Raw genomic sequence first — 17,890 nt, 5'->3', positions numbered from 1 at the left:
TCTTCATATCTCTGAAGAGCTGTTACATAAGGAAGAGGGTTGGAGTTATGCATTCAACCAAGAAGGCAAAAGAATGAGATAAGTTGTTACAGGGAGGCATAATTTAAAGTCAATTTAAACTGTAATCCCAGCACTTTGGGAGGCTGAGACGGGCAGATTGCTTCAAGCTCAGGAGTTCAAGACCAGCCTGAGCAACATCGTGAAACCCGTCTCAACAAAAATAAAAATAAATTAGCCAGGTGAGGTGGCACACATCTGTAATCCCAGCTACTTGAGAGGTTGAGGCAGCAGAATCGCTTGAACCTGGGAGGCAGAGGTTGCAGTGAGACGAGATGGTACCACTGCACTCCAGCCTGGACGACCACCTGAGATCCTGTATCAAAAAGTCAATTTAAGGTTCATTTCTGGGATTGAGTGGATTGCCTTGGACTAGACAAGATTTTAAGTGCTTTCCAACTCTGGAATTCTATACTTTGCCTGTAGATATCTAAGCCCAGCAAATCCTGGGCCTGTAGTTTAAAACCAGGATCCTGATGTTGATCCCATAGTGTAATAAAGGGTGCTGGGGCTCTGAAACCAGGTAAACTTGGATTCTGACCGTGGACAACTAAATCACTTAACCTCACTGAACCTTAACTCCCACCACTGACAATGAAGCAATCTGCTGGAGGGTATGTAAAAGACCTCGGGTTGCCTTCTAGAGGTCCTGGAAATGTCCCTTGAGTGATGAATGGAGTCACTTAAATATCTTCGCCTTCTGTCATCTTGGCTATATGCAGACGCACTTCCTGCCAGTCCCAATTCGTCAGGCGGGAGGCAGCAAACTCCAGTCCCGACTCCAGGACAGGACCGAAGGCAGGACAGACGAAGCAACCGGAACGTTACAGCACAGGGGCTGCAGGCCGCCGGGCCCACCGGCCGCCCGGATTCCGCCGGAGGGCGGGGCTGCGCAGAGCACTGCCAGGCGAGAAGGGACACGGCGCATGCGCGCGGCGGGAAGGGCGTCTCCGGGAGGGAGCGGCCTCGGCTCGGCGCGAGACTGCTGGGCGCAGGGTGGGACCGCGCTGGCGCGGAGGCTGCTTCCGGACTCCAGGGATCGCGCTTGCCGGCAGCCGGCCCCGGACGTCTGTCTTTTCAGCTGCAGTGAGGGCTCGGGGCTGCAGGTGAGCTGTGCATCCCGCAATAGAGACCTTCCTGCTCTGAATTTTCTTACACAACCGCAGAAATACAAGGGGCGTTGCTTAGCAGGTATCCCCTCCCCGCGCCAAATCTGCACAGCAAACGACGACGCGGAGGACCTTGAGGGGATTTTGCAGGACCTCGGTCTTCCCTCCCCGGTATCATTTTTCTCCTTCTCCTGGGAATTTCCGGAGTTTCTGCCTTCTCGTATCCCTAAATATCCCACCTAACCTGCCTCCTACCTTCCTGGAGCTGGGGTGGTGGGGTGGGCTCATGGACCATTACAAAATGCTTGGCAGGATTTTAACCTCAGCACCACCAGGACCCCACTCGAAATGTGCCTTTTGTATCCTCAAAGAGCTCAGGGGTAGGTAATTGTTATACCTTTAGCATGTGAAAATGCTTTTTATATAATAGTTTACCGAAAATCTCTTAGTTCTCCAAATTTTGGAGGTCTTGGAGCTGGCAGCGAGGTTGGCGCCTGTCACCTTGTTTTGTAGGTGGTGTGGTAAATCGCTTTACTGTATTGCATCCAAGATGCTTTCTAGCCTGTCCAAGCCTTGAGCATCGCATTTGTGACGAGAGCGTGTTATGTGCTGAGCACATCCTCGCCCGCCTTATCCCTTCCACCTTAAGGCAGCCTCTGGCTTTAATGTGTGCTTCTGGCCTGGCCACCTCGCTGCCTCATGGAAAAGGTGATTGCTCTTGTCTGAATTTTCTCTGTAAGAACAGAATCTTCTTGCAAGCATTGGGAATAGATTTATTTTGCTCCCTTAGAACAACAGTCATTTCACTAAGGAGATTAAGGAGCTGCCTGTTACCGTCGATAAAGCTGTATTGGGTAGGTCAGCTACAGAATGTCTTCAGGCAGCTGTTTCTTTGGTTCGCGCACTCACTTATTCACTTAACAAGTATTTTAAGTACCTGCCTTGTGCAGGGCAGGGTTCTTGGTGCTGTGAGGAGGACAAAGATAAATTGAACCTGGGTTTTCCTGGAAGGAGCTTGGCTGGCTGAGAGGCGAGAGAATCCCAGTATAAGTAACTCTAAACCAAGAGTCTTCTCTTGGGTCCCCAAGAGAAGGTCGCAGGAAGAGCTGAGGGGCTCAGGATGAGAGGAATCAGTCTTTCACAGCAGATACTTGGCTTTGAGAGAAAATTAGGTCTGAAAGTTACACCTGATAATGAAAGACTTCTCAAAAGCTTCACATTTGTATGTAAGGGTGTTTTCCAGACTGAGGTCGGGCGTTTCAGACTGAATATATTCCAAACAGATCCCATTACTCCTGGCCACCTCCCTCTTCCCCCAACCACATACCTGCTGCTGTTCCCATGTTTTCTGTCTCAGGGAATAGCATGAGGCTTCCTGACTCCCTGCTTCTTCTCATGGTCTAAGCCAGAGACCTAGGGGTGAGTCATCTCTGATTCACCTGGCTTTCCTGTCCCTCCTCGCATTCAGTTCTGCTGATTCCACCTCCTGCACCTCTGAAATCTGTTCACCTTCTCTCCATTCTCATTGCCATTTCTCTAGATAAACCTACTGTTATCAACTAACTTCTTGCTTACTTTACTGTTGCAGCTTCCCGATTTATCTTCCTGCTTCACTTCACAACCTGTCTTCACTACTTCAACTGGGGAAGTGCTTGCTGGAATTTAAATCTGATTGTGAGGTTTCCTTCAGTGATCCTTAGAACAGAACCAGTCTCCTTTCACGGGGCTTATGTGGGTGTACAGCCCTGTCTTTCTCACCAGAACCCTCTCTTTGCACAAGCCCCTTGCACTTATCATTTTGAGAACATGCCATGCTGTCTTGTTCCATTAGTGCCTTGCATATGTTCCCCCCAGGAACACCCTTTCCTGCCACCCTCTTCACTTGACTTACTCATGCTCCCCTGTAGGGTAAATGCACCTGACAGCAATAATTAAAGCATACCCTTACAATGACCCTGTGTGGCAGATGGACCTGAATGTGTTTTGTGAACTAGGGAATCCAGGCCTGTCCCACCCAGAGATTTGTTTCTTGTCTATAAAGAACATCTGAGCCCTTGCCCAGCCTGTCCTGTAGAACAAGGGCCACACAGGGAATTGAGGCCCTGAATTTTGAGTTAAATCAAGGTTGCCAGGTGGAGGTCATTGAGGGGAGGGTGTTAAGTGAAAATGCCACATAAATTTCATGATGTTTGCAAGCGGTTGTTTTCCTGCCCAGCCCACTGCCACTGGACTCCCTCCTCTGTATGTAAGCCCCTAATGAAACCCCATGTCTCATTTGCTGGCTCTGGGTCTCTTTCGGCCTCTTGAAACTGTTGCCTTCCCTATTGAAGTTAATAGGGGTTCGGCGCAACATCTCTTCAAGTTCCCAGCTGGGACCCTGTCTTATCTGGGTAACCTTACTTAGGCTCCTAGTCCTCGCTGGATGCCACTACTTGTTATGGTACCCACACTTCTCCTCTTAACGCTCATTTACACATCTGCCTCCTACTGCTATGTTGTACTGTAGGTCCTGGAGGACCAAGACCATGTCTTAGCACTTACCATTGCTTCCTGCTGCCTTGCACAAAGAAAATGCTCAATAAATATCTGTTAAGTTGAACTGAGTACAAATAGATGTTATAATATTATGGTATGATTCATTAACTAAATCATAAATTCACCCTACCTCAGTTTTCTCAGTGTGCTGAAATAGTAATAGCCTTACACACCTCAAGCTCAAAATAGGTGTAAGGGTGAATGAGAAGAATCATTATTATTGGACCAGCTAATTGTTGAGTGCTCAGTATGTGCTAGGCAGTGTTCTAAGTGCTTTCCAGTATTAACTAATTTAATGCTCAGGACAATCCTATAATGTAGATATTTTTATTATCCCTATTTTAAAGATGGAGAAACTGAGTTATTGAGATCCCACAGCTAGTAAGTGGTGTGGTATCAGGTTTGAAGATAAGCATGCCTTATGGCATACGGTTAGCTCCTTTAGTAAGCAGGACCAAACGTGAGAAGTTCATGGGGCTGAACATTGTAAGTTACCAGATGGGACACAGTGCCATGTGGTCACAATTTTAAGCTGTGAAGAGCATGTGCTTGATCCAGAATAGAAAACTCTGAAGAATATGTTTGATTCACTTGAAAACTCTGAAGAACATGTTTGGTTCACTTATTCACTTTTTTCAGCAGCTAACTCAATTATCAGAGGTGACGTTGCATAGAGGTTAGGACTGAGACTTCCCCTAGTCGGAAATCTTTGTTTCGCTGTATAACCTTCGAGCATTGCTTGCCTTCTCTGTGCTTCAGTTTCCTCATCTGGAAAATGGGGATAATCATGATAGTACATACCATAGGGCAGGCGTCCCCAAACTACGGCCCGCGGGCCGCACGCGGCCCCCTGAGGCCATTTATCCGGCTCCCCGCCACACTTCAGGAAGGGGCACCTCTTTCATTGGTGGTCAGTGAGAGGAGCACAGTATGTGGCGGCCCTCCAACGGTCTGAGGGACAGTGAACTGGCCCCCTGTGCAAAATGTTTGGGGACGCCTGCCATAGGGTGTGGTCATGAGTACATGAGTTGATGCATGTAAGACACCTAGAATGCCTTGGAATGGCCCCTAGCACATAGTAATTGCTCAAAAACATTATGAACCTCGTTGTTATTATTTGTTTAGCCATCGTTCAGTCAGCGAATGGTTTTTGGACCCAGATTCTCCCTGCATGTTATATCCTGCTGTACCACTTCTCGGGCACAGATGGGCTCTCCCGACTTCTCCTTCCTGTAGACACTGAGCATTTTTCAGTGTTGCCTCCTATTTGGTGCTGTCATATCCTGTGCCTCAGATTCCCTCCCCCGTACCCTTCCTCATAGTAAGTGCTAGTTGATGACTCTGAGGTCAGCTCAAAACCCTTTTTCTCCTCCTCCTTCTCCTCCTCCTCCTCCTCCTCCTCCTCCTTTTCTTTGTTCTCCTTTCTTCTTCTTCTTTCTCCTCCTTCCTTCTTCCTTCTTTCTCCTTCTCCTTCTTCTGAGAAGTGCAATGGCACGATCTCACCTCATTGCAGCCTCTGCCACCTAGGTTCAAGGGATTGTCCTGTCTCAGCCTCCCAAGTAGCTGGGATTACAGACGTGCACCCACCACACCACACCTGGCTAATTTTCTATATTTTTCATAGAGACAGCATTTCACTGTGTTGGCCAGGCTGGTCTCGTACTCCTTACCTCAAGTGATCCACCTGCCTTTGCCTTCCAAAGTGCCAGGATTACAGGTATGAGCCACCTCGCCTGGCCCCTTTTTCTGTTCTTCTAAATTAATTTGTTACCAATTGCTACAGGAGATAAAAGGCCCATTAACCTAAATGGTAAGCAGGGAGAAAATTGTAAAAATATGCAAGGGATCTCATGTACCATTCCTCTTATTTACAAAGATAATTCCTTTCCCTGAGGAGGAAATATAGGTATGAGAAAATTCAAAAATAAAGGCACCACTAGGAATCTTAAAACTTGAAAAGCTGCACGGAACTCCAGAGCTCATCTCATCTATTTTCCTCACTTGCAGGGAAAGTTGGGGGTGAGGGAGGGGCATGGTCCAAGGCCCAGTAGCCACGTCTAGCCTGTGGCTGACACACTGTCTACTGCATCTGAGAGAATTGTGGGCAGGGTTTCAATGGAACTTCTCACCACTGGGTGTGTTTTGGCTGCTGCTATGATGCACAGTAGAATGCCATTGTCATCTGTTTAACTTCAGTCAGGAGCTATATCGTATATATTGTATGTATTGTATTCTCTATTGATTTAAGTGTAGATGTCCCTGCTACCACAGATGAGCTATCTTGCAAGGAAACTAATGACAGCCATTCTTTAAAAGGTGAATTATTCATTTAAAGTGAATTTTTCGGTCTCCAAGAAGACATCCATCTGTAAAAGATGAGAGTACTAATATCTGTACAAACATGAAAGAATTATAAGATGGAGTTGTGGAAGTCAAGGAATTTAGAAGAGGAAGAAGCCATTTGCTTCAGATCACTTTGATAGTACAGGCTAGAGTTAAGGAAATTAGAAGGTAGTTAATAAGGGTAGAAGTCAGGGGAGAAGGCTAAAAGGGAGGTGGGGTGCAAAGGATGGTTGGGCTTTTGTAGGTGGGTAGGGAGGGAGGACATTTCAGTTATGGAAGTGAAAAGTGAAAATTATAGGGTCACAGTTCAGTGAAGAGACCTGGCTAACGAGAGCAGAAGTTTTATTTGGGGAAGTAGAAAGAATTAAACAGCTGAGAGTACAGCAGACCTTGAAGACAGGCAGAGGAGAATCAGCTTGAGGTATCTCCCTGAGTGTGCTTAACGTGATGAGGATGAAAGGGATAGTAGAGGGTTGGGAGAGCTGAAGTTTGAATCTCTTTTTTCCTGTGAGCCCTGTTGAGACAGGGTCTCACTCTGTCACCCAGGCTGGAGTGCAGTGGCACAATCATGGCTCATTGTAGCCTCAACCTCCTGGGCTCAAGCAGTCCTCCCATTCAGCATCCCAAGTAGCTGGAACCACAGGCGCATGCCACCACACCCAGCTAATTTTTTGTATTTTTACTAGAGATGGGGTTTTGCCATGTTGCTCAGGTTGGTCTCAAACTCCTGGGCTCAAGCCATCTGCCTGCCTTGGCCTCCCAAAGTACTAGGATTACAGGCGTGAGCACCATGCCTGGCCAAACCTCACTTTCTTTAGTAGACTAGAGAAATTAATTTCTCTACTTCTGTGAAGTGCCTTTGTATTAGTCATTCTCACACTGCTCTAAAGAATTACCTGAGACTTGGTAATTTATGAAGAAAAGATGTTTAATCAACTCACTTATGCAGGCTGTACAGGAGGCGTGGCTGGGGAAGCCTCTGGAAACTTACAGTCATGGTAGAAGGCAAAGGGGAAGCAAGCATATCTTCACATGGCGACAGGAGTGAGAGCGTGAAGGGGGAAGTGCCATGCACTTTCAAACATCCAGATCTTGTGAGAACTTTATCACGAGACATCACTAGGGGGAGGATGCTAAACCATTAGAAACCCACCCCCATGATCCAGTCACCTCCCACCAGGTCCCACCTGCAACACTCAACGATCACAGTTCAACATGAGATTTGGGTGGGGACACACAGCCAAACCATATGAGCATATCATTTTTCGATACATTCCCTACCCCAAACTTTTTATTTTGTGTAATTTGTCCATTCCCCCTTGCTTTAGAATTGCAACCTTGCCAATGGACCTGATCGGTTTTGGTTATGCAGCCCTTGTGACATTTGGAAGCATTTTTGGATATAAGCGGAGAGGTAAGCCTAACCCAAACTTTCATCAAAGGGAATGAGTTGGGGTATAGAGGTTGTGCTAGATCATATGAGGGTCTGCAAGTAGGATGAGAAGCTAAAGATGCCTTAGAGATGGCTGAAGACCCACGTGTCATGGAAGGGACTCATGAAAGGAAGAGGCTTACGTGAAAAACAGAGGGCTAGGCATGACAGAGTGTTCCAGCCTGGGGGTTCGGGGCCTCTCTTTCACCACAAGACTCTTACTTCATCTGTCATTATCAGCTGCATAGTTAATTGATTTGATCTCTTTCAGGACCACTGCTTATTATTAAATGAGAATTTTTTTTTTTGCATTACATAATCATGGTACCAAAAACAGAGTTATATTGATCCTGTGTATTTCAATGAAGAAATTGTTAAATTCTCAGATATCATATCCAAAATTGTCTCTTCACCTTTGTCCAAAAAACTGGGGGGAGAAAAAAACTCAGGTAATCAACTAAAGGGTTGTCATGGAGAAAAAGGAAAGGTTAAGATTTTTAAATTTTACTTTCTTTTATTGTAGAATCATTTATAGTCATGCTGTCTCCTATTTCTGTTTCGTGTGTGTGTGTGTGTGTGTGTGTGTGTGTGTGTGTACAACAGATGAGGCATCCCAGATCAGGCATCCCAGGAAGTGGGAAGGAAAGAGCTTAGAGCTGCTTTTCTTGTAGCCCCTGCTATTGGACACTGAGCTTGTTCTTAGGATCTTTGCTTCCTTCCACCAGCATGCCTTTCTTGTAAAACAGCCCACAGTTCCTCCACCTTCCTCGTGCAAGCTGAAATTTCTCAAGAATCTCCCTGGTTCTTGGTGCTGGTGAGCCTGCCCCTGTTGTTTGCTGTCTGATCCCATCAAGACTGAAGTGTAGACACTGCTACTTTCTCCACATACTTAAGTGTGCATGTATGGTGGTGATGGGGAGGGTGGAGTGGGGTGATATCTTCAGCATATACTGTACAGAAAAGAGCATCATAGAACCTCTACATGAGAAGACATCTTAATGGTTACTTAGTTGTGCATTTGAAAAAATGCTTTAATCTCCTTAACGATATCCTTATTTGGTATTTTCCGCTTGAACATGACCCATAACGGGGATGCATTAAATCACTATTTTCAAGTGCTCCTGTGTACCTGGCCCTGTGTCTCGCCCTGGGGAAACAGCAATGAGCAAAAAGAATGGCATGCATAAGTGAGTAGGGGGAGACTGACATTCAGTCCATGAATAGCATATAAATGTCTGATTGGGAATAGTGGAAGTCTGTGATGGGGGCCTTTGTTCAGAATGGTGGGTCAGAGAAGGCATCTCTGAGGAAGTAACACTGAAGCAGACATCCGAAGGTGAGCTACACTTGGCCAAGTGAACAGTGTAGATACAAGCAGTCCACACAGGAAGAGTGTGTCTAAAAGCCATGAGGAATAGAGTTTGGTATATTCAGAGAACTGAAAGGCGGCCAGGGTTCCCACAATATACCAAACTGGATTTTTTTTTTTTTTTTTTTTTTTCCTGAGAGCTTTAGGAAGCACTGAGGGTTTTTAATTGGGAGAGTGACCTGTCCAGATGTATTTTTAAAATATCACCTTACTATGTTTGAATAACAGCGTTTGGGGAAACAATGTGTAATTTAACATTCCCTCCAACTTTAACATTCTAACCCTTTATATATATACCTGACATGGATGATATTAACCCTGTTTTACAACTGCTATAACTCAAGAGAGGCTAAGTGACTTAGCCAAAGTCCTTCAGCCAGCAAGTGAAAGAATTAGGACTAGAGCCTAGCATGTTTGTCTTCTCATTCAGGATGCTGCTTTGGGCTGTGTGTGTGTGTGTGTGTGTGTGTGTTGTGTGTATATGCCTGCATGTGCTGCAGTGGCTCTTAACCGTGGCTACACATTTGAATTTCCAATGGATATTTTAAAAATAGAGATAATCTTAACCCTACCCTCCAGGGATTCTAATCCAATAGATTCGAAATAGGGTGAGTTCCATGAAGCAAGGATTGTGTGTGTCTTGTTCATAGTGTCACTGGCGTGCGACCTACTGCCCAATGCACAGAAAGTGCTTGGTGTTTGTCATAGTGCTCTTGGGTGGGTGTATGGGTTGGGGGTCGGGAGTGTACTGGTGGGTGGGTGCATGGGATAGGAGCTGGGGAGCTGGAGTCAGTACTTTGGTTTTCCTCCTTCTCAGTAGGGTCTCCATTAGTCCTTAAGTCCTGATATCTTGAGGCTTGAAGGTTGTCAGTTATTCAGGTTGGAACCATTGCTTGGTTTCTACAGAACTTATATCTTTACCTCTATGAACTAAAAATGCTTTTGCATCTTAGGTTTTATCATTACAACCTCATAGTAAAAAGGAGGCAAGGAGAATAGGAAAAATTAAAAGAGAAGGGCTGAAGGAAGTTAAGTAATTGCCCAAGATCGTGCAGTCAGTGTCCAATCCGCCAGCACAAGGCAGGTTCTCTTATTCCCCCAAGTGACATCTAACTCCCTGCATTGCTGCACCTTCAGGGCTCCTCTGCCTTGCATTTGGGTTCAGCATGAAACAGTCATCTCCTAGAAAGTATTCACGAAGAGTCCTATTCTTCATTTGGCTTTGTCCAGTTACTGTGCTCAAATAGCAGTACATTTGAAGGTGCCTGTATCACAATAGAAGTAAATGGAATGAATTCCTTTCATTTGGGGATTCTCTTTGTGAGCCCATATTTTTTTCCCCTCCCAGGTGGTGTTCTGTCTTTGATTGCTGGTCTTTTTGTTGGCTGTTTGGCTGGCTATGGAGCTTACCGTGTCTCCAATGACAAACGAGATGTAAAAGTGTCACTGTGTAAGTATGGCATTTTCCCCAAGTTAGAGACTCAAACATTGCAGGTGATCTTTTTGATACCCCATGCTAGATATACTAGAACATATTTAGTCAAATGGCAAATGGGCATATGCATGTGCTGAGGCGGAATACAACACTACTCCTTTCTAGAAAGACCTGATAAAAAATGATGTCATTGCTACCAAACCTTCCAACTCAGAACAATATTTCTATAAAAACTTGTTAATAGCAAAATTGAATTAGGAAAAGCAAGGACTGATTTTCAGATTTTCTGAAAATGGATATTTAGCATAGTTTTTACGTTGCAGTGAAAGTAACTAAAAAGAGACAGGCTTGCATCGTTTCATTTAGTTCACAAACAGCTTTTAGATTCTGCACTGCCTAAAGACTTAACCTAAAAAAGCAAGGCTGACACTTTTTTAGCTTCTTCCCTTTTTCAGCTTAGTGGGAGAATATCTACAGAAAAAATGGAAACCTGTGTGTTTAAACTCACCAGGACACTTGACTTTCATCTCACTTGAAAGAGATATACAGGGAAGGTTTAGAAAACTATACCAAGGAAATTGTCTCTGATTTATTATTCAAGGTGCCTTGATTGTGTATGGAAGAATATATAAATGAAGACAAAATTATTCTACATTTGAAGGAGAGAGAAAGATTTGGGATTTTTTTTCTTTAGTTTTTAAAAGGGGTTAGGGATATTTTTAGTGATGAGGTTGTGTTAGATGTATCAGCCAGATATAGTGATATTAGGATTTTTATTTATATGCATTTAAATAGTTCACAAGTGTTTATTTTCAGTTACTTTTTATATCAATAGTTTTTCTTTGAAAACATTGCTGTCTAATCTCTTACATAAAACCACCTTTCTCTTCATATTGGTACAGCTCCACAAAGGCTGACTTAATGCTTCTGAATAAAACACGATTGCTTAGACTATTTTTTAGTCTCCAGGCATCAAATTCTCTGAAATGGAATGCTACGAAATCGAACCAGTCAGCCTTCTTTTTAGTCTTTTTTAAATTAATCAGATCTTACTTGTAAGAGATATATTAACTATTTTCTTTATATTCGGTTAACTAAACATTTATTGAGTGTCTCCTGTGGGTCCAAGTGTGCTGCTTTGTGTTTCTGAGAGAAGTTGAATAACGCTCAGTGCTAGTCTTCAAGGAGTGTTCTTTAAATAGAAATTTAGGTTAGAAAAAGAATTTCTTAGGCGTGGTGGCTCACACCTGTAATCTCAACACTTTGAGAGGCCGAGGCTGGCAGATCACTTGAGGCCAGGAGTTCAACACCAGCCTGGCCAACATAGCAAGACCCTGTCTCTACTATAAAAATACAAAAATTAGCTGGTCATATTGGTATGTACCTGTAATCCCAGCTACTCGGGAGGCTGAGGCAGGAGAATTCCTTGAACCCGGAGATGGAGTTTACAGTGAGCTGAGATATACCACTATGCCACTCCAGCCTGGGATACAGAGCAAGACTCTGTCTCAACAAAATTAAAAAAAAAAAAAAGAGAGAGAGAGAGAAAGTCTTTATCTTTTGAAGACATTTCAGGAGTAGATTTTAACATGTTTACCCAGAAACATTTTTGATGAAGTAGATTATGAAGTGTTTTAATAGAGACTTTATCTTTTTAAGACAATGGCAACTCAGTACCTATCCATAATAGTTGTAATGTTAGAAAGCTTTAAATGATACCCATTTTTTTTCCTGCAAGCATTGATAACATGTTTGAAACTCTAGTTCATGAATTAGTTTGGTTTTCAGTTACAGCTTTCTTCCTGGCCACCATAATGGGTGTGAGATTTAAGAGGTCCAAGAAAATAATGCCTGCTGGTCTCGTTGCAGGTTTAAGGTAAATAAAACTATTTTGATCAATACTTTCCTCTGCTGTTCTTTGAAGTGCTGCATTTTATGGAAAAATCCATTTTAATTTGAAAGATCAAAGTCCTTTTTGTTATAGTAAGCATGACAGTAAAAACCTTGAGATATCATGGATTCAGTGGGTCTTTGATATTGACGTACCCATGAGCATTCTTACTGGATATGCATAGTGTTGCTATAGTATCTGGTCATATAGGCATACTTGCCTTTTTCAGAAGAAAGAGCTAAACTCAGCCTCATTTTTCCTCAAGATTCACCCGTCTGCAACAGTAAATATGTTCATTTAAATCTAATACTCAATCTCTTTTAGAGAGTTTGACAAAGTGACAGTGTGGTGCAGTTATTTCAAGTTTTTAAGGGAGAGAAATTTAATATTTTTAAGAGTTTTTAAGAGAGAAGTTTAATATTTTTTAAAAGAGAAACAGAAAGACTCAAGTTTCTCTTAATTTGATCCAGTAATTCTATCCGTATTACCAAATACAATTTTAGAGATAACATTTTAAAAATTTCTCCAGAAAGCTGACTTTATATGTTGAAAGCCATAAGCATGTTTATTTCCTTTGATACACATTTTCACTTTTTGGAATTTACTCCAAAGCAATGAGATATACACAAAGACTGAGGTTCATTGCAATTTTATTTCTAATGAAAACTCAACAGTTGAAAAACTTAGGAATACCCTGACAGTTCACCAGTAAGGAGATGTTTAAATAAATGTTTGTCCATTTAATGGAATATTGAGTGAGCATTACATTTCATGTTTTCAAAGATGATTGAGTGGCATTGAAAAATCTTAGTGACATAATAAAGTATAAAAACAGGGCAACAAATAACCAAATATAGTGTGATTAAAAATATTCGTGTGTAAAAAACAGGGAGGAAATATTTCAAACTGTTAGTAGTGTTTTTCTGTGGGTGGTAGTATGATGAATAATTTTAATGTTCTTCTTTCTACTTTTGTGTAGAATTTTCTAGTGTGACTATGTATTATGTTTCAGGGAGGGAAGGGGGGAGTGTGATTACAAAAGATGGCTCTCCAGTTATAGCCCTGTTCTAAAAGTGATTCTTAGTGGTGGAAAGAATCAGAAGTAGGGTTTATGGGCTGGATGCGATGGCTCATGCCTATAATCCTCGCACTTTGGGAGGCTGAGGTGGGTGGATCACTTGAGGTCAGGAGTTCAAGATTACCAGCCTGGCCAACATGGCAAAACCCCATCTCTACTACAAATACAAAAATTAGCTGAGTGTGGTGGCAGGTGCCTCTAATTCCAGCTACTTGGGAGGCTGAGGCAGGAGAATTGCTTGAGCTCAGGAGGTAGAGGTTGCAGTGAGCCAAGATTGTGCCACTACATTTCATCCTGGATGACAGAGTGAGACTCAATTAGAAAAAAAGAAGAAGAAGTAGGGTTTATGGAACCAGAAGAAGGCCTCAGTTAATAGAAAGTAGCTGAAATTGAATTAATAACTCCCTCAAATTGGTCCTCAGTTATTTTTTCAAGTTGCTTTATTTTACTAGCTTTTGAAAATTAGTTTCTTCCCAAACCTTTCTCTTATAAACCCTCATTCAAGATTTTCAGGACAGAAAGTTCTGATTTTTCCTTATTCATTTAGTGAACATTTTTAAGTGGCTAATTCAGTTATGTCTGGGACATTATAATCCTCCAAGGGGTTGAGCTGGGAGAGCCCCCGAGCCAAAGCTTAGTAACACTACTGGGTAGGCAAGCGCATGGCCCTTTCTGTCTTATGCCAGATAAAAGTGACTCTCCCTTTGCCTTTCTTTTATTTAAAATCCAGCCTCATGATGATCCTAAGACTTGTCTTGTTGCTGCTGTGAGCATCTGGAGGAACTGAAAATTAAGTTCGTGTCATCCTGCTGTAATGGGCAGAGCATATTCTTTGTATTTAAAAGATAAATTAAATATGGAATGCTAGAAACACAAGTAGCACTGTCACTTCTAATATAAACATGAGTTTGAGGTAGTTTTTTTTTTCTAAAGCAAAAATTTTGACTGTTTTCTAATTGGCAAGTCCTGTTTTCATTAAAAGTGTCTAATGAATCATGATATGCTCTTCCATTTGCTGTGCCTATTTTTTATATAGTTGGTATTTTTTGAAAATTCCAAATACTCATGTCTCAAGGAAGCTTAAACTATAACTTATCACATAAACGAATTGTTAAGTGGAGTTCACAGAATGCTACTGTATCTATTTGTCATTTATGTTATATTTGAAATAATTAGAAATTATACTTTTTCCATTTTAATTGTATTGCTGCCAGTGCTACTTTTTTCTTTAAAAGATTTCATTTTTAGCACACTCTTATGTCCTAACAGAATGTATTCAGTATTCAAATAAAAGACATTTTGCTTCCAACCTGTTTGTTACATGTTAGTTTTTTCTCTGTATACTCAAATCGTCTTTGACATTTAAATGCTCAATTATTAATGAAAAGGGTTGGGAAGGAGGGTTTATTAAAGCCAACACTCTACTTCTTCAGGAGAAGATATTTTCTTTCTCTCTCTGAAAGAGTAATAATTCTGAAACAAAACTGATTTTGTCTCATATTACCACTTTATTTTTAGGCATAGTTGTAACTCAATGGCCGAGGCACTTTTAGGGCCCAAATTGAACATCAGGAAACCTGAATTCCAGCCCAGTTCTTCCACCCACTTGATGCTCTTTGGAAGGTCATTTTCTTTTCCTCTGACTCAGTTTCTCATCCTTAAGGAGGAATTGAACTAAATGATGGACTCCAAATATCTACAGTTCCTATCCTGTGGTGCTGTCATGATGATTAAATGGTATAATGTATTCTAAAGACTAACTCCCATCTTGGCTCAGTATTTGACCATTGTTATTTTTTTTCTCATAACTTTCCCTTAGGTGGTGTTTGTTGCCCGTTGTTCCCAGTGCTAAAGAACAGGCAAGTGTTTGATTGTCTCATTACATATCTTCTCTTTAGGCCAAATAGACTTAGGCATAGGAATTAAGTTGTAGCAAATCTTAGAAGTTACTTGGTAACAATCTAACAGTAAAACAAAATTAACTTAAAAGATCCTTAAAGTATCCCTTGTTGCATTACCTAGGGAAACATAAACTATGTTTTGTTACTGCTCACAAGAGTTTTTACATCTTGAGTTTTCAGTGTTATTGTTAGATCGTCACAATTAACTTCTGGATACTTTCGCTTTAAAATACATTTACCATTTAATCTTTTTTACATGTCCCCAGGCCTCATCTAGAATCGAATGCTCCAAGTAGGTAAAGTGTGAACAATTTTCAGAAGCCAAAGAAGCAGTTTATGATCTTAAAGCATTTAGCAAACTTAATATCTGAACTGCATAATTTAGACCAAATGTTTACATTTTAAAGATATTTTTATTTACTTTTAAAAATTATTTATTTATTTATATATTTATTTTTTGAGATGGAGTCTCACTCTGTCACCCAGGCTGGAGTGCAGTGGCATGATCTCAGCTAACTGCAGCTTTCACTTCCTGGATTTAAGCGATTCCCGCCTCAGCCTCCCGAGTAACTGGGACTATGGGTGTGCGCCACCAGGCCTGGCTAATTTTTGTATTATTAGTAGAAACGAGGTTTCGCCATGTTGGTCAGGCTGGTCTTGAACTCCTGATCTCAAGTGATCTGCCTGCCTTGGCCTCCCAAAGTGCTGGGATTATAGGCTTGAGCCACCATGCCTGGCTGATAGTTTTATTTTATCAATAATCTGTAAAACTGTCTTTCTTTCCCAAAGATTACTTAAGTTACATGAACTAAATGAAAAGCATTACACTTCTAACTTTTCTGACAAATATTTGATTTATGTGCTTATTATTATTAAACAATCAATTAAAGCTCTTTTAGATATAAACATCACACACAACACATATAAATACACAGACAGGAGATAAAGGACCCATCTCCTAAGCCGGGAATTGAACCCTGAACCATGGTTGCCATTGTGAAAACAGAAAGCATGGCTACATGGTTACAAGGTCAGGCTCCCAAGGACATACAAGACAAGAAGGAAACTTCATCCAGGTTTGTTTTTTTTTTTCCCAGAGACCTGCAGCAAAGTTTATAACTGACCAGTTTACTGGACCATCTTGAAAAGCGGGCTTACAGGGGTCCTACAACCATGTTCTAGCCTACGGTACCCCTCTCCATCATAGAACACAGAAAGACACACAAAGCACACCAAATTTGCTACAGCTTATGACTAGCCTAACAAAACGTTTTAAATTATTGTTGATTAAAACTTTGCAGAGGAAATAAAGAGTGATTTTTACATTAATCACTCAGTTTGCACAGAGAAGGAGAGACACAGAGAGAGGAAGCATTGCCTGAGGGAGAGTGGGGAAGGCAAAGAGCTCAGGGAGGCCAGAGAAAAGACCCACCCATTGCAGTGATGCTGAAAAGTTCAGGCAGCTGCTTGTCGGTAGTGAGGAAATTTTTTTCAGCAGTCCCATCAGCATTCAAATTTCCCTTTTTAAGGAAGAAAATGTCCCCCATGTCCCACGATCCTGTACATGCCTTATCCTGTAACCCACAGTCGTCAGGAAACAGTGCAAGGCAGACTAATCCAAAGAGAATAGCAGATAACATCCTGTAGTGCCAAATCCATTCTTAGCCAAAATGGACTCTATCAAGAGGGGCCTCTAACACCCTAAACCCTAGAAGGCACTCTAACCCTCCTAAGTTTGACCTCTAATCCAAGGTCGATCAAGCATCCTTGCCTTTTATTAAGAGGGCCCTCTAACCTACTCTGTTTTAGGAGAGACTTTAACTTTCCTAAGTTGCGCCTTGTATTAGTCAAGGTTCTCTTAGAGGGACAGAACTAATAGGATATATATATCCTATTATATACATACATACACACACACACACACACACACACACCCTATTATATATATAAGAACTAGGACTAATAGGGGAGATATATATATATATATATATATATATGTATATGTATATATATCCTGGATCTCTAGCCTGCAGATGTGGATCTTGGAACTTCTCAGCCTCCATAATTGTGTGAGTCAGTTCCTGTAATAGATCTCCTGTTATGTGTGGATATGTATCCTATTTGTTCTGTTTCTCTGGAGAACCCTAATACCCAATGGTATACAGAGCTGGGAACTGCTCTTCCCTTCTGTGGGAGGAGTTCATGGAGATGTGGGTAGCTACACCGAGACAAGAACGGGAGCATTTTGGGTGCTTCTCAGGAAGAGGGTTGCTGGTTGCTCATTTTCATGGTTATTTCATGATGATATGCTAAATGACGGGTGGATTATTCATGCCTCCCCTTTTTAAACCATATAGGGCAACTTCCTGACGTTGCCATGGCATTTGTAAACTGTCATGGTGCTGGTGGGAGTGTAGCAGTGAGGACCACCAGAGGTCACTCTTGTCGCCATCTTGGTTTTGGTGAGTTTTAGCTGGCTTCTTTACTGCAATCTGTTTTATCAGCAAGGTCTTTCTGACCTGTATCTTGTGCCGACCTCCTGTCTCATCCCGTGATTTAGAATGCCTTGATCATCTGGAAACACAGCCCAGTAGGTTTCAGCCTTATTTTACCCAGCCCCTATGGAAGGTGGAGTTGCTCAGGTTCGAACACCTCTGACATTTATGTCCTGATAAATGCATTGTAAGCTGAAAATATTATAAGTTGAAAATGATTTAATATACCTAACCAACCAAATATC

At 42.0% G+C, this 17,890-nt stretch overlaps 1 protein-coding gene across 4 annotated transcripts; it reads left to right on the top strand.

Moving 5' to 3' along the window:
• Window positions 1–984: 984 nt before the first annotated feature.
• TMEM14A (transmembrane protein 14A) lies at window positions 985–14,558 on the top strand. Of its 4 annotated transcripts, none has more exons than XM_074398207.1 (6): window positions 1,074–1,163; window positions 5,326–5,418; window positions 7,373–7,458; window positions 10,194–10,295; window positions 12,069–12,156; window positions 13,980–14,558. In XM_074398207.1, the coding sequence occupies exons 3-6, from the start codon at window positions 7,389–7,391 to the stop codon at window positions 14,017–14,019; spliced, it is 300 nt and encodes a 99-aa protein (XP_074254308.1). In that variant the 5' UTR covers window positions 1,074–1,163; window positions 5,326–5,418; window positions 7,373–7,388; the 3' UTR covers window positions 14,020–14,558. The 4 variants fall into 4 exon arrangements, with proteins under 4 accessions (XP_003926440.1, XP_074254308.1, XP_074254309.1 ...); XM_074398208.1 differs by lacking the exon at window positions 1,074–1,163 and adding an exon at window positions 1,170–1,337; XM_003926391.3 differs by lacking the exon at window positions 5,326–5,418 and having other exon boundaries at window positions 985–1,163.
• The last annotated feature ends 3,332 nt before the right edge of the window (window positions 14,559–17,890 follow it).

This window comes from Saimiri boliviensis, chromosome 4 (assembly GCF_048565385.1).
Source record: "Saimiri boliviensis isolate mSaiBol1 chromosome 4, mSaiBol1.pri, whole genome shotgun sequence".
Lineage (NCBI taxonomy): Eukaryota > Metazoa > Chordata > Mammalia > Primates > Cebidae > Saimiri > Saimiri boliviensis.
Note: the sequence above shows the minus strand (reverse complement) of the source record. Positions and strands in the feature narration are given on the sequence as shown.